The sequence below is a fragment of the Pipistrellus hanaki genome (assembly GCF_964339955.1).
Source record: "Pipistrellus hanaki genome assembly, chromosome: 3".
In the NCBI taxonomy this organism is placed as follows: domain Eukaryota; kingdom Metazoa; phylum Chordata; class Mammalia; order Chiroptera; family Vespertilionidae; genus Pipistrellus; species Pipistrellus hanaki.
Genome location: NC_140505.1, coordinates 51,082,734 through 51,103,330, shown reverse-complemented (window position 1 = coordinate 51,103,330; position 20,597 = coordinate 51,082,734). Strand labels below are relative to the sequence as shown.

The 20,597-nt window shown below is 32.8% G+C and overlaps 1 protein-coding gene across 11 annotated transcripts in view; it reads right to left on the bottom strand.

Moving 5' to 3' along the window:
* Positions 1-540: 540 nt before the first annotated feature.
* RBM26 (RNA binding motif protein 26) overlaps positions 541-20,597 on the bottom strand; it is a 72,292-nt gene continuing 52,235 nt past the window's right edge. For 10 of the 11 annotated variants that reach the window (XM_084877106.1, XM_084877115.1, XM_084877109.1 and 7 more), the window contains 5 exons: positions 18,969-19,073; positions 17,471-17,689; positions 15,685-15,771; positions 8,022-8,135; positions 6,116-6,417 (listed from right to left, as the gene is read on the bottom strand). In XM_084877106.1, coding sequence (XP_084733232.1) covers positions 6,328-6,417; positions 8,022-8,135; positions 15,685-15,771; positions 17,471-17,689; positions 18,969-19,073 — 615 coding nt within the window. In that variant the 3' untranslated portion in view covers positions 6,116-6,327. Of the gene's footprint in view, positions 698-6,115; positions 6,418-8,021; positions 8,136-15,684; positions 15,772-17,470; positions 17,690-18,968; positions 19,074-20,597 lie in introns of those variants that run through there. The other variant, XM_084877114.1, reaches the window with a different exon arrangement.

The following is a 20,597-nucleotide window of genomic DNA, read 5'->3' as shown; positions in this document are numbered from 1 at the left end:
AGATATTTAATAGATACTTTTCAATATTTATACTCCATAGGTCATCCTGCAATTCTTGAAAAGAAAGAAAAATAGTCTCCTTGTTGGTTTTAAAGAGCTAAAAACTTAAAAATTATTCAGATAAGTGGTCTTGGGAACATATGTTTAGAATATTTAGAAGAAATAGGCAAGTGTGTATAAAAAAAAGTATTTTACCACCTGTCCAAAATTATTTAGGTGACTATTCTAACCCCAGAAATATACCCTTTTAAAGCTCAGAAAATTTAAAAGTAACCCATGCTTAATTTTTCAATCATTTTCTTCATTCTAAATTGTTCGTGTTCATTAACACAGCATCATGGCTTTATAGATTTCTTAGACACAATTTTGAACCTGACTGAGACTGCTTATGTCATATTAGGAAACCAAGAGGTCTTTTGTCTTCTTATGGTGTAAAAGAAAAAAAGAAAATAAAGAGGAGGAAACATTTAAGAATAAGGCCAGACAAAATACACACTCAGATATACTTCTGGACTCAGATGTACCCTTAGAGAACTGTAAAGATAAAATGCTAATTATAGTACATGTAAACATCTATTCAAATTGATAGAAGGCAAACATAAAATGATAGAGTTATTATAACAGTCGTCTCCAGACAGGAACAGATCTTGCTGTTGTAGTCACAAAGCTAAATTCAGGCAATGATGATCTCTCTCTGCTGAAAAAAGAGAAGACTATTAAAAAAAAAAAAAAAAAAAAAGAACTCTGAAAATTGTAAATGAATATAAACATTGAATCACACCATAAATTGATCTCCAATTTTTCTAAACATAAAAAAGATCTACTTGAGAAAGGATCAAAATCAAAGTTGTAGACAAATCTGTTTTAAAAAGCTTGATTTCTTAATGAAACCTCTATGCATCATGCTTCCTTAAAATATTAAGTTATGCCCTAACCAGTTTGGCTCAGTGGATAGAGCGTTGGTCTGCGGACTCAAGGGTCCCAGGTTCAATTCTGGTCAGGGGCATGTACCTTGATTGCGGGCACACCCCCAGGAGGGGGCGTGCAGGAGGCAGCTGATGGATGTTTCTCTCTCACTGATGTTTCTAACTCTTCCTCTCCCTTCCTCTCTGTAAAAAAATCAATAAAATACATTTTAAAAAATTAAGCTCCAAAGATCATAGCTCTACATGTTTATCATCTTAAAATTATGGTTAGGAAATGTAATAACTGACCAGATAGAAAATTTTATAGAGGTATAGGTAGGCAAAGTAATTTGAAAAAATCATGAGCAAATTCCAAGGTATTACATATAAAAATGAAAGCAAAAACAATTATCTTAAGTTTCCCCAAAATTTCATAGAAGTTTCATGGTATATCTAATTACCTTAAACTCCATATGATAATCATGTCATTCTTTAGTTACACTATATGACATAAAATTCTATACTAAGCACAATGATTAACAAAAATAAGTAAAAGGAACACATCAAAATGCAGTGCTTGGTATATACAAGAAGGCTAATTTTGTATGATAGGGAGATGAGTAGGCAGATGAAATGAAGTAACAAGGAAGCAGGGATAAGAACAAGTATAATAAACTGATATTAGAAAGGTAAAATAAAAAATGCTTTCAATTACACTAAGCAATGAATAACATAATACTTATAAACTGAAAGAAAATTTACCAGATAAGAAATTTTTCAACTAAACAATGTTTTCATTAGAAATTACTGAGCATGGCAGTCATGTCCACCAAAATTTGTTTTTGGGGACTTCTAGGCAGCTATTTTGGAAATTATCTGCTGTTATCTAACAGGAATATAATAATCAGAGAGAAAAAACTACTCTTCTCTAAATGCCTGCATACATACCTTAGAGCAACTAGCCAGTTCAAGAAGTTAACAAGAACAAGGTAGTTCCTGAGTCTAGGGCAAGGACATTTTTCTTTCTGCCTATAAATGTTATACACTCCTGATTTAATACTATGTTAAACTTCCATTTTTAATTTACAGGGTTTTAGAAGAGTAAGAAAAACCCTGAAAGACCAAAAAGTGAAATTACTTAATTAACCCAGAACTTCATGCAGGACATTTTTTGTTTTAAAAGAATAAAATACTTTTGTAAGAAATTTTTTTTAAAAAAAGCTTATATTTTTATATAAATTCTAGAAGAAGTAAAAATAATTTTCTATAAGTAATTCATATTGTAGGTAAGGGGAAAATGAAAATATAGATAAGGTTTGTATAATACTGTAAGATGGCCATTGATATTTTAACATACCAATCAAGCAACTGTTTGCTTCCTTCCTATAATCTTTAGAATCAATGATTAGTGTTCCATTTAAAATTGGAAATACACTCTTCATAAAACAGTTCTAGTAACAGAAAATTTCCTTCATTAAACTCAGCCATTCTTTCTACAGATAATCAGCTAAAACAGTGAAATCTTGTCTTCATAGAAAACTACCAACTGATACATTTGATCATATTACAATAAAACAAGCATTATGAAATACTCTCGCATTCCTACAACATGATTTCAATAAATGCTCGGGCAATGGTTAAATATTAAAATTAAATTTTAAAATGTTACAATTATCCTATAACATTTAAAACAACACTGCTTAGGCAGAGACATAAAATACTGAAATATGTAAAATGACAATTCAACCATCCCTTGAACTAATCCTAATCAATCTTTTATCCAATAATATATAATTCTCCTTAATTTTTTTCCTGTAAGCAGTAGTTATCTACATTGTTCTCAATCCTTTTTTCACTCCAAATTCAGCCCAGATCTATACTTACTATGACGACTGTATTTAAAAATGTGTTTCAAGTTTTAGGTAGCATATTGTAATAAGAAAGAGTTTTAAACATTGAATTCAGAAGTAAATGGAAGAGTTATAAGCAGAAAGGAAAAGTGCTAGCAAATACAGAAGTTAATCTGTACTTCATAGAATGAAATTTGTGCCAGCAATAGCAAGCATTTGAGAACACTATATATAAAACTGTCCTAAGACACACTGTATGAATTATCATAACCAAATTGAAATTGTTTCAATTGATAAGACAGAAACAGTAGCAAAAGTATGTAGAATTGGTATATATTAAATTGTTTTAGATTAAACGTTAATATACACCAGGGAAGCTATAAATGTGAAAGGAAACTTAGATCATCTAGTCCAACCACTTTCATTTTATAGACAAGGAAACTGCCCTGGATAAGTTTAAGAGACTTATCTAAGGCCACAGCGAGTTATAGAGCTGAGACCAAAAGCTAAATCTCAACCCTTTTCCAGTACTCTACACTAGGGAATGAACTAGATATAAAAAATAGTGGGATGGACTAGATTAGTAACCCTTGCCATTTCTATTCTTATATATTAACAGAAACCAAAGGGCCATTTTACTCCTGAAACTGACTACAATATTTAATTCCCTAAAAATATTAATGCCTTAGTTTATGAAAATTCCACTAAGACTACCTGTGTATTTCCTCCATCAGCATTTGTAACCCCAGTGGTGCAATACCTAACTGTAGCTATTTTTTTTTAGCAAAATGGTCCCAATGACTGAGAAGAGCTTCAGGAGATATTTTTGAAAAATTGATAAGAATTAACAAGGGAGGTAATTGTCACTCCATTACTGGAGATTCAATTGTGCATTCATTCATTCATTAATTCGTCCAACAAAATCTTAGTGCCCACTATGAGCCAGCCTTTGTGATAATTACTAGAGATAAAAAGATGAATAAGACATGGTCCCCTTTCTAGAGGAGCTTGTAATCTAATGGGGAAGACAGACATATAAACCAGATAAATTATATTGCAATGTAAGTACTTGTAACAGAGATATGAACAAAGCGCTGTATTAAAAGGGAAGGTAAAGTTATGACTGGCTAATGACCAAGAAGTCCACTAGTATTGTGCAAGAATTACACATTCATTGTACACAATCTCATGCTCAATCAATCATAAGAAAGGAGGTAGCAAGATAGTTTTTAAAAAACTGTAGCTGGCACTGAAATCAGAATTAGTGTATTTAATTCTATTCACCTGACTAGCAGTGACTTTGGGCAAGTCAATCTCTATTATCCCAAATATCCTTAGCTGTAAAATGGAAATTTAACGACTTATTTAAAGGGATAGCTTAAGTTTTGAATGAGAATAGGTGAAAGTACAGGTAGACTACTAGTATTTTTAAACATTAATTTCAAAAACTCAATAGCAATGAAAATCTAAATAATATTTACAATTCAAATCATTCTAAAAATACATTTGTGAATCTAATGCATGTTGCTAATATTTAGTCCCCATACTTCTGGACCAAACTGACATATACTTGCCTTCTGATTCATTCACAGAAAAATGGATTAAAATATTTTAATTTTAGGTTATTAGAGAATGAAAAACTAGAAAGAGTAATTACCTATTTGTGAACTTAAATAATAGGTAATTTCAATTACATAAGGGATTTTACACTAATTTTTAAAATGTCAGGCTAAAATTTATTAATCCAATTATAAAGCCAAAAATCAGCATGGAGATTTAACTGGCCTTTGAAATATTTTTTTTTTCTTTATAATACCTGTTTGGTGTAAAGAGAAGAAACGTGAGCCTCTGCCAATTTGGCACCTTTCACGACTACTAAAAAGAAAAGAAAACAAACTTACCTAACAAATCAGAATAGTATATAGTCAACATACAAGAGACTACATAGAAATCTTAGATCTAGGTATAATAAAGAAGTTTTTGAGTAAAGTCACTATTTGGACAAAAGAAATGATTTTGAAATGTTAAATATAAACATATGCACTAATTGCAAGTCAAAACATTCCTATGAAATAGTATTACCATCAAGAACATTATGTATCTTTAACCCTAAGTGTGGAAAAAATCCACTAGTCACTCCACTGGTAAAAGCGTGTGGATGGTGGAATTAGTTTGTGATTGTGAGAACCACAGTATGGAAATAAAGTGATGTTTTTTTTATGTGACTTTTAATATAATCACTATAATCTCAGGAGGAGCAGAAACACTTTTAAACAAAACAATGAATGTAAAAATATAAATATGTATCCTCCCACCCCCTCATTCTACAAAGAATGCATTTATTTCCTGTATCAACTTTAAGTGATCATGTTCACTTGCCAGAGAAATCCACTTAAAAATCACAATATGTTGCAAATGTCAAATATTTTTATACAAGTATAGGAAACACACACTTAAAATATCAGACTGAAACACTTACCAAACAGTGTTTTCCTAAAGTAGTATCTATAGTACATTTCTTTATTCATACATCTTCAAATGGTCAAGTTTTCCTTCACACATCCAAAATGTAATGTGATGGTTTTCTTATTCACCAAATGTTAGCTCTACTTGAAGTCTGGTTCCAAACTAATCAGCCTGCTTTTAAATTTTAAGACATCTGTTGAAAATTTATAGGATCAAACCAAACTGAAGTGGTATAAATTTTAAACATTGGATTGTACATTATTATAAAGGTATCAGTAATCATTATTACTAAGAATAAGTTAGTGATTATAGCTCCTTTTGTGATAATTGGGGGAAAGGGTAGATCACCATTAGGAATGGTCTATTTTAATTTTTTTCTTTCTTTTTATCTTTTTTTTTTTTTTTTTTTTTTTAAATCAAAGAACATCGTCTTGGTTGTGTTTTTTTTGTTGTTGTTTTTTTTCTGCCATTGCTTTTTTTTCTTTTCTTTTCTTTTTAAAAGACCATTCCACTTTATTTTAAACATCTGAATGCATAAGGAGAGTCATATGCAAAGCAGTCATACACCATTATCATTGAAACCCATATGGTAAAATACATACACAAGTCCAACAAAAGGCTAATACATAGTAAAGCCTAAGCATTCTACTATGTAATATTATGAATACATACTTGGAGACTTTAGTTAGAGTACTATGTTATCTATCATTTTTGAAAACATTCATTAAGATTTTAAATGCAAATTCATTCCTTATTGGAGTAAAACAAATTCCTCTAAGTTATTACAAGTATTGGTCATAAGTTTTTAGACCTATTCATTAAATTACAAAGAACCCAAAGAATTCTGTATTGTTCAGTAGAAGTATGTAATAAAAACATTTCATGTTTCTAGTGTGATGTCTTTAGCAATTGTTTACTGAAATAAAATGCAAACATCAATCTTTCAAAATACAGGAGCAGAAGGTAGTTTTCTTTTCTTCTATTTGTGAAATCCATCTTCTCACATTTACCAAAAAATTGTTTTTACAAATATGTAAAAGTACATTAGGTAATACTAATGAAACACAGGTAGAGTTCTAGCATGTGCAGTTCAATGATCAGTCAAATCATCTTCTCCAAGAACGAGATTCATTGTCCTCTTCTTCTTCATCATCATCTTGAAGTAATGAGTCATCCACCATAGACTCTTCCTGAAACTTTAGGTTAAAATGCATTTAGGAATTTACCAAAAAAAAAAGAAAAGAAAAAAGGTGACACTTTTAAACACTGATTTCTCTCAACAGAGTTGAATACAAAAGGCATTGCTATAGCTAGAACATTCAAGAAACAAAAAGCAACCTTTACTGACTCAGTGGTTTCTCTATAGTATCTATTCTCTTGCTTGCATCAAACAGGCACTAAAGAATTATCAAAGTAAACTTTTCTACATGCCATTCTCCTGCCTCTCTTTACCAAATAATGCTATCTTCTGTATACCTACAAAACATTGTGTAGTACCTTTTTTTTTTTTTTAAAGAAAACATCAGTAAGTCTTCTCTAACTTACCCTAATGCTGGACACTAAATCAACCAATAAGTTGTATAAAAGTCTATCCAAGATTTTCTACTGTACGTAAACAAACATTTTCTTTATAGCATTTCTTTTCTCCACTCCTTTCATAAAAGCTTCTCAGACTGCTTTTCAAGCTTTTCAAAATACCTAATACCAGGAGCTCTCCTGCTTTTCTCCCCATTCAATTCAAACTCATGGAAGGACAAAGGTATAATCTAAAATATAAAATGACAAATCATGTATATGAGTTTCAAAACACAATTTATTCTTGCATTTGACTATGGATATGCGTTAGCAACCTTGAACGCTCTTCAAACAAAATGAAGTGACACTGATAATCTAACAGAGGTAAACATGGGTTTGTTTAGTGTCCCTCCCTTACCTTTATTTTTTAACTTCAACTTTTTTCCTACAGCTTACTTCATGATTAAACAAAATAGAGTTGATTAATCTTATGCTTGGAGTTGTTCAAAGGGCTCACTTGCCTTTATGCTCAGAACTCTCAGACTAACTGCTGTTACCCAAGAAATATGTGATTTCCACAATTATCTCTCTGCTTAAATATGCCTCTCAACTATATGCCCCCATCCAAGCTCTTGGTTTATGGAAAGCTTTATTACTTAGGGTTCAGTTCCACTGTCACCAACTCCTTCAAGATTCTTATGGATATAATCACTCCTTCCTTTGAATTCCGACAGCATATTGTTCAAATCTTTATTCAGCATATCAGTCTTTTATAATTTGTTTCTTATGTGTCTGTTAACACCACCTCCCTTTCCAAATTATAAGCTCCATGATAGGGACCGTGTCTTATTCATTTTTATGCCTATCAGTATCTACCATATACCAGGCATTCATTCTAATGAATTAAAACAATATGAATTAAAATAAAAAGTACCTGAAATATTAATAAAGCAATTGAGTATACTTTAAAACTTAAAATATTACAAGATTTCCTATGGATAAAAAAAAATCTAATAAATAATTATTCTTTTAAGAGTAAGTGAAAACTGTGTGTGTGTGTGTGTGTGTGTGTGTGTGTGATTTGCATATATTCTCTTTGGATTAGCAATCCACAGATTTCATTAATCTAGAAAATTTAAAGTTGTCTGCATTTATCTGATATCCCCTTCCTGAAATATGGTTCAGGAATAAAAATTTTATGTTAAAAATCATAGCCATAAAAATCACAATTTATATAAAAATGTGAACATTTAAGGGCAAAACCAAGTGAAAAAAACAAACATACTTCCTCTTCATCAGGTTCAACCTCTTCTGTTTCTACAGCTGAAATATTAGTTATTGGTTTATTCCATGCCAGTTTTAGATCCTGCCCCTTGAAACGAGCTCCATGAACTGCAGCCTAAAATAATTAAGAACATTGGAATATAGAACATTAATAAATTCTGAAGAAAAAAAACATAGCACCTAATATTTAAATCACCTAAACACAGTGAAGACAGCTGTCTATTAATTTGATTTGTGGTTATTTAATTATAACTATTTACTACTTATAATAATTTGCTTTATATGGTTATTTCTAAAATTAGCCTAGAGATTGGAAATTCCTTTAAAAAGAAAACAAGAACAATTTCTCACAATTAATTAGAGCTAAATGAGTACTGGCCATTATTTGACTACAAAAACTATGTTTACAATACAATAATTGCCATTTAAGGCAATAGCCTCAAAATACTTCCAAGATTCTGAATCAAAATTCTAAGTTAGAATTAACAGGCTAAATGTATATCTCTGCATTTTAATTCTTACTAATTTACAAATGACATACATAGTAACTATAAACTAGAAATTTTTAATAGAATTAGAATAATTTTGCATACATAAAGTATCACATTTTATATTATATTACATGATCACAAATTGATATATCACTATTATATAAATATCTCAATGAAAGAAAAATACTGAACTTTTCTATTATAAAGTACTTTCTACAAAGCTTCCAGAATTGCATACAAAACTTAAACTTAGTAAATAGTAAAAACTAAATACTTGCTGCATTAAGTGGCTGCTTTGGAAATAGTGGATTCAAATTAAAGTAACATGAACTAACATAAATCAATGTAAGAAACATACCAAAATAACTCATAGTCACAAAAGATTTATAACACAATCTCAAAGTATAGTACAATGTAAAATGTAGAAACAATTGCATGTTAAATGATATCTGACCATGAGTTGTGTGACATTAGAAGTCCCGAGGTGTAAATTCTAAATCTGTACATATAAATTTGTTACAAATCTAAAGGATTCCATGCCTAATAAAATGCAGCTCAGAAGTTTTTAGTCCATGGCCTCCTCACAATGTCATATAACTAAAAACTTTTAAAGTACTTACTAGGTGTACTGGTTAATAACGGCAGATTTTGTAATCAAAGAAAACACAATCATTTCAAGAGAAACATCAAAAGTGCTTTATTCAAAGTAATATCCATCACTAACTACATATTTCCCCCATTAGGTAATTTGTGGATACCGTTCCAATAGAACTTTTCTTGTTTTGAGGCAAACTATTCAGAGACCCAATTTTCCACTTCTTCGTACGTTTTGAAGTACTGCTCAGAAAGTGCATGTACTATTGTTCAGAACAAGTGGTAATCTGGAGGAGCAAGGTATGGTGAATACAGCGGGTGGATTAATACTTCCCAGGCAAGATCTTTTAACGTGTCTTTATCTGATTTTGGAGTGTGTGATGGTGCATCATCATAAAGCAAAATTACTTTGCCATGTCTTCTGGCACATTCTGGTCATTTCATGATTAAAGTGTGGTTCAAATTGATTATTTGTTGTTGGTAGCAATCAGTATTAACTGTTCACCTGGTTTTAGAAGCTCATGATACACCACATCTTCCTGATCCCACCAAAACAGAGCATTGTCTTCTTTCCAAAGTGATTTGGCCTTGTAGTTAATGTTGATGTTTGACCTGGATTATCCCATGATTTTGTGCATTTAGGAATCTCAAAATAAATCCACTTTTCATTGCCAGTCACAATTAGATGCAAAAAAGACATTCTTTCGTGCCACCGAAGCAACATTTTACTGATGCCTTTTTTGGTTTTCCATTTGTCTTTTGTTCAGTTGATGTGCCACCCATTTTCCTTCCTTTAAAATCTTTCCCTCTGCCGGCACTGGTTTGGCTCAGTGGATAGAGCATCGGCCTGCGGACTGAAAGGTCCCGGGTTGGATTCCGGTCAAGGGCATGTACCTTGGTGTGCAAGAGGCAGCTGGTCGATGATTCTCTCTCATCAATGTTTCAAACTCTCTATCCCTCTCTCTTCCTCTCTGTGAAAAATCAATAAAATATATTTTTTTTAAAAAATCTTTCCCACTGCTTATAAATGATCAGAAATTGTTTGCTGAGCAACATTTAATCTTTCTGCAAGTTGTTTTTGAGTTTGACATGCATGTTCACCCAATAATGCCTGTAACTGTTGGTCTTCAAACTCTGTTGACCTGGACATTCTTTGTCTTTCATGTAGAAATCATCACTTTTAAAGCATTTAAACCAGCGTTCATAGGTATCTTGAGATGTAGCATGTTCAGCATAAGCTTCCTGAAGTAAACCATAACTTTCAGCAGCACTTTTCTTCAAAATAAAGTAATAAATTAACACTTCCCCTTTTTTTTAGCACGAAATTCGACATTTTTAAGTGTAAAAATATCTGATGTTATGACCTTCAGCAAATTTGACATGTGAAGTTTTTGAAGCCTGCTGTCAATACAACAAAATAGCACACATATCAAATTGTTTAGATATCAACATGTGTAATTCCATCTATTAAAAAAAAATCTGCATTATTAACTGGTACACCTAGTAAATATGAGATTTAAGTCCAGAAACAATTTGTAATTTGTTACAAGTTGTAGCTATTACATCCTATATAAAAAAGGCTAATATGCAAATCGACCAGTCCCTATGACACACACTGACCACCAGGGATAGATGTTCAACTCAGGAGCTGCCCCTTGAGGGTCAGTGCACTCCCCTTCAGCCAGAAACCAGGCTCACAGCTGGCGAGCACAGGAGCAGTGGCAGGAGCCTCTACCACCTCCGTGGCAGCACTTAAGGATGTTCAACTGCTGGCTTAGGCCCACTTAGTCAGACATCCCCTGAGGGCTCCTGGACTGTGAGAGGGCACAGGCTGGCTGAGAACCCCCGACCCACACACCACACACACACACACACCTCCCGAATCCACAAATTTCATGCACCAGGCCTCTAGTATACTATCAGGAAAAAAGAACTAGGAATATTAAACTTTTATTCCCAGAAATTATATTATTTGTGGTAAAGGTGGTATTTTTATTTTCAGACTTACATATAGAGCACATAACTAATTGTGTTGATGTCAGTGAAATGTTGTTTTCAGCATGACAAAAGATAGGCTTCTCTAGACCTTTGCCTATTTATTCTTGCACATTATCATTAAAAGTTTGCAGTCATATACAGAACAGAAGGGGAAAAAGGCTGAAGATCTGACAAAAGATGGAGGAAGAAAAAAGCATGGAAAGTACAATAGTTATGTGATGGGTTCAATATCTTACCTGGAAAATGGATCTGGAAATAATTAACATTTTGAAAAAATGGGGTTAAACAAAATTAAACAGAAGTGTTTACCTTCTGCCTTTACAAGTCACTTTAGATTGTGAATCTAAATAAAATACCCAAAATGCAGCTTTTCACAAACTTATCTGACAAAAGAATTCTTTGTTAGGGGAGCTCTTGTAGAATCAGTGTTCTGTAAAAACAGTGTGGGAAAACTGACCTAAGGTCATAAGACTTAAAGCTGCTATCCTATCCTAGCATACCTTACATACCATAATGATTAAAGCTAATTTTTAAAAGAAAGCTAAAACCAAGTTTATTAATGTTTATAATAACCACAGTATACAATGTTTATGCAGGAATTACATTAAAGGACCACAAATTTAAAAAGAAAGTAAATTCTAATTTTTAGAACTTACAGGGAAAGAATTCTTTCATTCCTTTAACTCTCGAGTTCAGGCTGCATGGCCACTTTCTAACAAGTTTTAGACTGAGATTTACTATCTGGTAGTTCACTGCCCATCATATGACATTACTTAGTAACTGTTAAGTAAATCAGTAAAAAAAAATACACAAAAAATTCTTCTATAGACATGATTTTGTCTCTTAATTGAATCCACTTAAATATACTGTTCTTAATATTAAGTTTAGTATTTATTCAGTCAGCCCCATTAACTATTAACTGCTTACGTTGCATTATCTTCTATGAACTCAATTTTATATTTCTACCTTCAGGTATAAAGAATGAGAGTTTTGAAGTAATTTTCTCTTTCTTGTCCCTATTCAATTTCCAATCATTTCTCATTCTGAAAAAAAACAAACAAAAAAAAAACAACCCACAATGATTTTAATAATAGCTAACATTATAGCCAGAATTAAGACTTACTATGTCCCCAGGCATTATTCTAGGTACTCTGTAAGTTTTGAATTAGTAAATCCTCACCATTCTCTAGATTTCTTTGATGCTGTCTTACCAAACCACACAATGCCAAAATGTATGATTAAATAAAGAGTGAAGCAATAACTTTAAGGAAACACAAGATAATCTGTTGAAAACAGTTCGAGGCACAGGTGTAAAAAATGCACAGAACAAGATTCACTTTCCTTTTGATATATAAAGTTATACACCTCTTTGTGTTTAAAATTGATTCTTATAAAATAGGAACTTAACTGCTCCTTTACTAAAATTGGATCCTCGTATCTTACAAAGGTGTAGGAATAATTCAGAGTACTAAAAATAACATTCTAATCAGTCATGGGAAGAGACTATGTTTTTCTGAACTGTTTGGGTACTTATCCAACTTTAGTAAATAGGGTGGTGATAGGAAAAGAGAAAATAAGCAGTAGGAACCATCTTCTAACTAAATCAAATCATAATCATCTTAGCCTAAAGCTACAAGTGTTCTATTTATATTATTCCATAAAATATTTTGATCTTTTTCCCTAGGGAAAATTTCTCCCTTTTCAGTTGTTATATTTGAAATAGAGGCCCAGTGCATGAAATTTGTGCACAGGTGGGGTCCCTAGGCCTGGCCTGCGATCAGGGCTGATTGGGGCTAGGCTGATCAAGGCAGAGCTGGAGAGAAGGCAATGATCACCAGGGCCAGATATGGAAGGAACGGAGGCTGGCACTGCCATCATCAGCAACCTGCCACCGTGCGGTTCCCCACCTCCCATCTTCCTCCTTCCCTTGCCACCACGCCACCACTGGGGCAGGCTGATCAGGGCTTGCCAGCCAGGGGGGAAGGATGGGGAACAGGAGGTTGGCCGCTGGCCCTGAGGAAGGAGCCAGCCCTCAGATCCCTGGGAAAGAGGCCAGGTCCACCGTCAACCCCACCCCCCACCCCCCACCCCACCGTTTCCTGTCCCAGACCGGGGGCCAGCTCCAATCAAGCAGCAATTGGGCCTGCTGGCCTGGGGGCAGGACCATGGGAGTTTGACCAGCTGGGGGAAGTTGACTGTGGGCACGCACTGACCACCAGGGGGCAGCTCCTTGTGTTGAGAGTCTGCCCCTGGTGGTCAGTGCACATCAAAGCAACTGGTCATTCAGGCATATATATATATATATATATATATATATATATGTGTGTGTGTGTGTGTGTGTGTCTCAATTACCTTATTCCTGTATTTTCACTTTGAAATACTATGCATCTATTGATTATATGAAATAAAAAGACATTCATTCATAAATCTATGACAAGAGTTGAGAAAATAAGAAAAATGAATAAACATTAGCAAAGGTTAACAATTTCTTGAGAAAGCCTATCTTGACTTTATCTACATTTTGGTATTAAAATTTCCTTATTTTACACAAGGATGGTGATGATAAATACAATCTTTTGTACTTTTTAAGCATTCTTCCTTGACAAAATTAAAAATTAACATCTTTATGTCAAACACAGTAATTTTTAAATTACTAAGCCTAATGTTTACTGAAATCCAGATGCTTTAGTCTATACTCTGCCTGTATAAGATAAAACTTTAACTTAATTTTCAAGTCTCTTCTAAAATAGAAGGCTACAAAATTTAAAGAATTTTTATGGCTTAAGGAATAGTTTATGGTTTAACAACTTCGATATCTTAATTCTAAATGTTTATCACAGCAACAGTATTTACCCTGAAAAGGTAGCTCTCATTACATCTAACTTGACCTAAGAAATTTTGTCACTTATTCAGTGCTAAAGTCTTTCTTACACATTAATCCTTAATCTTTTGAATTCACTATACATTTTGGGGGAGGGGATACACACATACATACACACACACACACACACACACACACACACACACACACACCCGAGATAGAAAAATCAAGACTCAAGAAAGAAGTCAGATGTCAAAAGTCTTAGCAAGTGCAAAACTTCTAAAATTTAGGTCTTTTTCCCCACTCAGCCACATAAGTAAGCAGAAAAAAGTGGTACATATTTTTTTAAATTGTTACTAAATCCACAAACTTAATAATACAGTATTGTAATCATCTGTACAATAACTACCTGTGACTACTTCTTCAAAAGCAAATAATACTAAGCTACCTACCTAACATTACATCAAAAATTATCACTGAAGCCATTATTTAATGGAAGATCATTAAATAAAAGATTGCTCAAAACTAGTTTTATAAAAATAGAATCCTATGATAAGGAATCCCCACCCCACTAACCTAGAAACTAGGTTATTGCAGGGCTCAGCTGAATATTTTTTTGCTACTTATCAGACCCACAGTCTGTTATTGGGTACAATGCCCCAAGAGCAACCCCTATCAGGTAAGCCCCAACAACGTAACATTTTGCTGGCAGGAAATATTTACTACAAAAACGATAAATCAATATTTGGAAGCTATTTCACAACTTTTTAGACCACACTCAACTTAAAACTTCTGTAAACTATCCAAAAAATTCATTCACATTAAATTAACTGTTTAGAACATTTAATGCATTTTTGCTAAGGACAAAATGGTGCATCTATTTCTCTCAAGTCTGAACAAAGAGCACACAAGGTTCCTATAAATTCCCCACATCTCATACCCATTTTTCTTTTTTAAGCTTTTAAACCCATAAGAAAGACAAGGTTGCATAGACTTCTGGTCATTCAGTTGAAAGACTATTCAAAATAGTCTATGACAACTGTACTAAAAGGACCCTAAAAGCTAGAACTTTATATCATGTCTTGGGCAAAAAGTTGCAGGGGTCTAGTTGGGCATATACTGATTATGGAAACTTCTTTAGGGTTCAGTCAAAAGGTACTAGGAAGCAGCAGATGAAGGATGATTAAGACAGGCAGCCATGAGAATTACATTTCAGTCTGCCAAAGAAGACTTTGTTCTAGGCCATATGAGGAAAAGTGAAGTGAAAGAGAAAAGAAACACAATTCGTGATGTCTCAAAAGAATATAACTTGACATCCAACTTGGTGACTATACATTCTAATTATAACATGTTACATAATAGAGGCCTGGTGCATGTAATTCATGCACAGGTAGGGACGCTAGGCCTGGCCAGCGATCAGGACATTCTGGCTGCCATCTGGAGCCTTCCTTCATTCTGCGCCACCTCCTGGTGGTCAGCACACGTCGTAGCAAGTAATCAAACTCCCAGTCTCCAGGTTGAACTCTCAAGGAGACACTTTGCAAATTAGCCTTTATATATATATAAATACACACACACACACACACACACAATATATGACATTTTTTGTGGCCTTGAATTCTACTGATATATTCTATCTATTGCCAAAGTGTAGTTATGTAGAAAGTTTTAAAAATTCATTTATATTAAAACTTAAAAGCAAGATTTATAAAATATTTAAATCTGAATCTTTTGTAAATCAGATCATTTATAATACTTACTGCTTCAGCTTCTGCTCTTGTCTTGAATGTAATTATTGCATGAAGTGAAGAGTCATCAATCTGACAATCTTCAATTTCACCATATTGCTTTAAATTAAAAACAAGTATTTCCTCCAAATAAATATTTTGAAATATCTAAAATTCTAGTGATTATGTAAAATGTTAAAATATCAAAATATAACCCAGAATACAAAACAATTCATGGTAACAGAAAAAAATGGTAAATAATTCATTTTTGTACTTAATATTGTAAGATAGAGAGTGGTCCTATCTTCCAAATACAATCTATAATTTTACACTTTCTAAATAGTCATTGACTATTCTTTATATAAAGGAAACAATGACCAAAATTGAGCTTTCTTATTGTCTTTCCTTTCATACTTATTTTCATCCCAGAATATGCTAAATTCTTTCTAAAGCAGAATATTTAATCCTCAGAATATTCTTAGTGTTTATTTGCTTGTTTGTTTCAGTTTCACCCAATTTAAAAATGGGATGAAAAAGACTAAGAGAAGTTAAGTAATCCCCCCAAAATATAATTAATTACTAGGATAAGCGTGCAACTCTTTTGATCCTGCTTTCACTCTTACTTTGATTCCTGTGGACCACACACAGGATAGTTCTTTTCAGGCATTTAAAAGCTAAACATATGAAATTATGCTTGTTTCATATGCTGGGTTTTATTTTTCACATGTGAAGGAAGATTTTTCTATAAACAGCAACTTTTATCATATAAAATTCTAGTCCATGGTCTGGCTGGTGTTGCTCAGTGATTAAAGTGTTGGCCCACACACTGAAGGTCAGGCTTAACTCATGGTCAAGGACACATACCTGGGTTGCAGGTTCAATCCCCAGTCCTAGTTGGGGCATATGAGGGAGACAACCAATTGATATGTCTCTCACACATTGACGTTTCTGTCTCCCTCTCCCCCCGTTTCTCTCTTTCCCTCTTCCTCTATCTCCCTTCTATTCTCTCTAAAAATCAATGGAAAAAATATTCTTAGGTAAGGATTTAAAAAAAAAATTCTAGTCCTTTATATATCATTACTAATACCTTCCTTATTTCTTACATAAAAATAAAACTATAAACACGCTTTCATTAAATGCATACACACCCATACAGAAAAACTCTGTATAGTAAAGAGAATGAACTTTAGAATCAGTCAGATCCAAGCTCTGTCAGTTAAAAGCTGTGTAAATTTGATTAAGTTATTTAATTTCTTCATGCTTCATTTTCCTCAACTCTAAAATGAGGTACAATAAAGGTACCTACCTCTTAGAGTTGTCAAGATAATTCAAAAGATAGTGACTTATATAAGGCACTCAGAATAACACTTCCCCCCAAAAAAGTGCTTATAAGTTTTAAGCTATAATTTTTATCCACTACGACCAGTAGCAGTTTCCTTTCTAGGTTGGCTAGACCTAGAATACAGTATTAACAAATAAAATTCCATCTTAATTTTAAAAATCTGGATGACTCATGCAACATGCTAAATTTTTCCTTAAAAGTATCAAATAAAAGTAAACTACAGGACTTCCCTCTCTAGAGCAATACTTTAAGTCACAATACTTTCAAGCCTCACTAAGACTAAGAATAATTAAATAAACAAAAAACACCTACAGCTTATTTTTTAAATAATTAATAAGACAATTATAAAGTAATCAAACTCTGGTCAAATTAATGGGTTTAAATTATTCATGTCATTTTCATAATTTCCCTTTAATATATCTATTAATCCCCAACAATGATTAGCAATATTTGTTTTGTTGCTCAGTAAGAAAATACCGCAAAATGAGGAAGAAGATCTTCTCTATCACTCTCTGTAAATGCAGAAATCTCCAATGCCCTGGGACGGTGATCCACCACAGCATGACCAAGTACGCCTCGACCTCGACCTCGACCTCGAACTCGACCCCGACCCCTGCCTCTGCCATGAGCTGCACCTCGACCTCTTGAATGAACTCCTCTGCCCCGACCAGATGAAAGAATCCCTCGTTTGGCAGCCTAGAGGAAATCAAACACACAAGTTAAAGATCACAATAACTAACACAAGCCATGCGTTATACTTTGTCGGGCGAGTCAAACTTTTATACAATTTGATAACTTATTCAAATAATGCCCTAAGAAAAGATCTCATAATTTTAAGTTGAGATTTTAGTTTTTAAAAGTGAAAGCAAATTTATGTAGCTAATAAATTTAGAAAACAAAATAACATTAATTTAAGCAATGTTTTGAAATTATTGAATGTGTTAAACTATTAAATGATCATTTGGTTTTAAAAATCCCATCAATACAGGCATCAAGCTCTAGAATGGAGAAAACACAATTTCTATATTAACATACAGAAATCTGTCTTCTCCAAAACCTGTTACTTTGGGCAGGTCACACAGGTAACCATATCAAGTTTCCAGAGAATGAAAAGTGTGCAAGTTTAAGGCATCATCTTATGGCTTCTTATGACTGTTAGATAAGACAGCACCTTAAAACAAACACAGTAGTTGCTAAATTAAGTCTTTAATACCTGGATGCCAGTACCCAACACAGATTTGTACTGTGTCGAAAAAAGATGATCAAATTGCTAACAAATTTGGGGGAAAAGTATTATTTGACCAAAAGTAATAATCAAAAATATAAAATTAAATTTTTATATTTAATTAAATATAAATATTGTTTACTGTGACATTAAACAATAATATAGACAAGTACCAATTAATGACATTAATGTCTCCATACTTAAAATGTAATTCTGATTTTTAAACATTATTTTGCTAAATGTTAAAAATTCTCATACATAGAAATCAATTTCACTTGATTTTCATTATATAATCATATGACTATTAAGAAAGTAGTTTACTTTCTCTTTATAAACATCCACAGCACCATCTATAGGCAAAACTTAAGTAAGCATGTTCTTTGATATAGTTCGATCACTAGAAGTTTACTCTGTATAGAACTTAATATTATAAATCTATTTATGCATAGGATATCTCTGAAAGAATGCCTAACAACCAAAAATAGGAAAGTAATAAAATTCAATAGAAGTGGAAGGTACGTAGGTAGAACTGTTGCTACCCCTCACTTATCATGTAACAGATTTCTCTACTAGCTCTGAAAATTTTGTTAACCTTTTCCCTCTTTTCCTATATCAATTCCCAATATGTATGCCAAAGAAAACCCACAATTGTTGACTATTATAGAATGAGGGAATTGTGTTTTCAAATTAACCACCGTAACTACATCAACTTCTCTTTAGCACACTATGTGTAGCTATGATGAAACATACTTCCAGCTGTAATTCTGTATACTTTCTCCTAAGTTCAGTGACTTCTTCTCCAGCTTGCATCTTCTTATACAAATCCAGCTCTGTGTCAAGTAATTCTTTCTGCATCTAGAAAATAATAATTAATATTCTGGGTGACAATTAACATCCTGCATTTAAACAAAACATTTTACAAAGAACTTGTATACATTCCCATTTCATCTGTACATTTCTTTTCTATCATCAGTCTTACCAACCTAGTTCAAGCCATCAATCACCTCTAGTCTACAATACTGCTAGCTTTCTAACTTGTTCCTATTTCCAATAATTTCCCTATAATTCACTTTCCATAAATAACCCTGGGATTTTAATGGACTAGTATTAAGTAATTTTCAGGAAATAACTGAAAGCAAAATACCAAGGTATTAACAAGCAATATATAGTATGCTTTCATGTAGGAAAGAACCCATACACACACACACACACACACACACACACACACACACACACACACACACACCAAGGAGAGAAGAGTAGGGAATAGTGTTAGGAATCAATGGGGAAAACCTTCTATATATACCTTTTCATAGTTTAATTTTTGAGTCATGTTAATGTTTCACATATTCAAAAAATTAAATCAGCAAAAATGAGGGGGATCCAAACTGAATACATACAGAAATATACCCAACTTTATCAAATTAATAATAGAACCACGCAAAAAGAAAAAGTAATCCTACACCACAGTTCTGATTTTATACCTTTAGTGGAATGTATTGTGAAGTTATAAAGAATGTAAATAAATTCTAAATTTTAGATTTAGTTAGTTGTTGGAAGTGGTACTGTTGTAACAATTCTGAGACTATTTGGAATGTATTACAGGACTAAGCAAGTGAGTGCGGTGTTGACTTTAGTGGAAAACAAGTTGTCATTATGGGAAAAGGGAGAAAAAATAAGGAAATGAAGAAAGAAAGAACCCCATTATGTTGGATTAGAATCAGAAATTTCAATAGGAACTAATGATTTTATACATGTATACATATACCAAATATAAATATTGTATAAAACAGTTTTAAAACAATTTTCTTAAGCACTTATTATCATCTGAAATTAACTTGCTCACTTATTTGTTATCTAATAAATTATCTCCTGGTTCAATAAATACATTCTGTAGAGTGCGGTCAGAATGTTACTTCTCTGTTCGTTAATGTTTTATAACACAAACACCTTACAAAATAAAGCTCAAACTCCTCAGTCAAGCATTTAAGTACCTATTATCATTTTGTCTTCAGGTTACCTTTTCAGGATTATTCATAACTATTTTCCTAATTATTAACTTTCCCACTGTAATCCACAGAATTCAAAAATATTAGTACAGTTTGCTTGTGTTTATTTACTTATTAATTAATGGAGGAAGAGGAGAATCGTAGCATACTATGGTGAGATTTTTGAGCAAAGGATATAACCTACAAGGAAAATGAACCTTTAAACAATGTGTTTTCTGATCCTCCACCTAATATAGTCACCAATAATGCCAAACACCTTGGTCATCCAGCAGGACCATGGGAGGGGCAAGAAAGTATAATTACACAGGGGTCTCTACCCAGCTTCCCTTTTGTATGACACAAAATCAAAACACTGCCCCTTTGTGTGTAA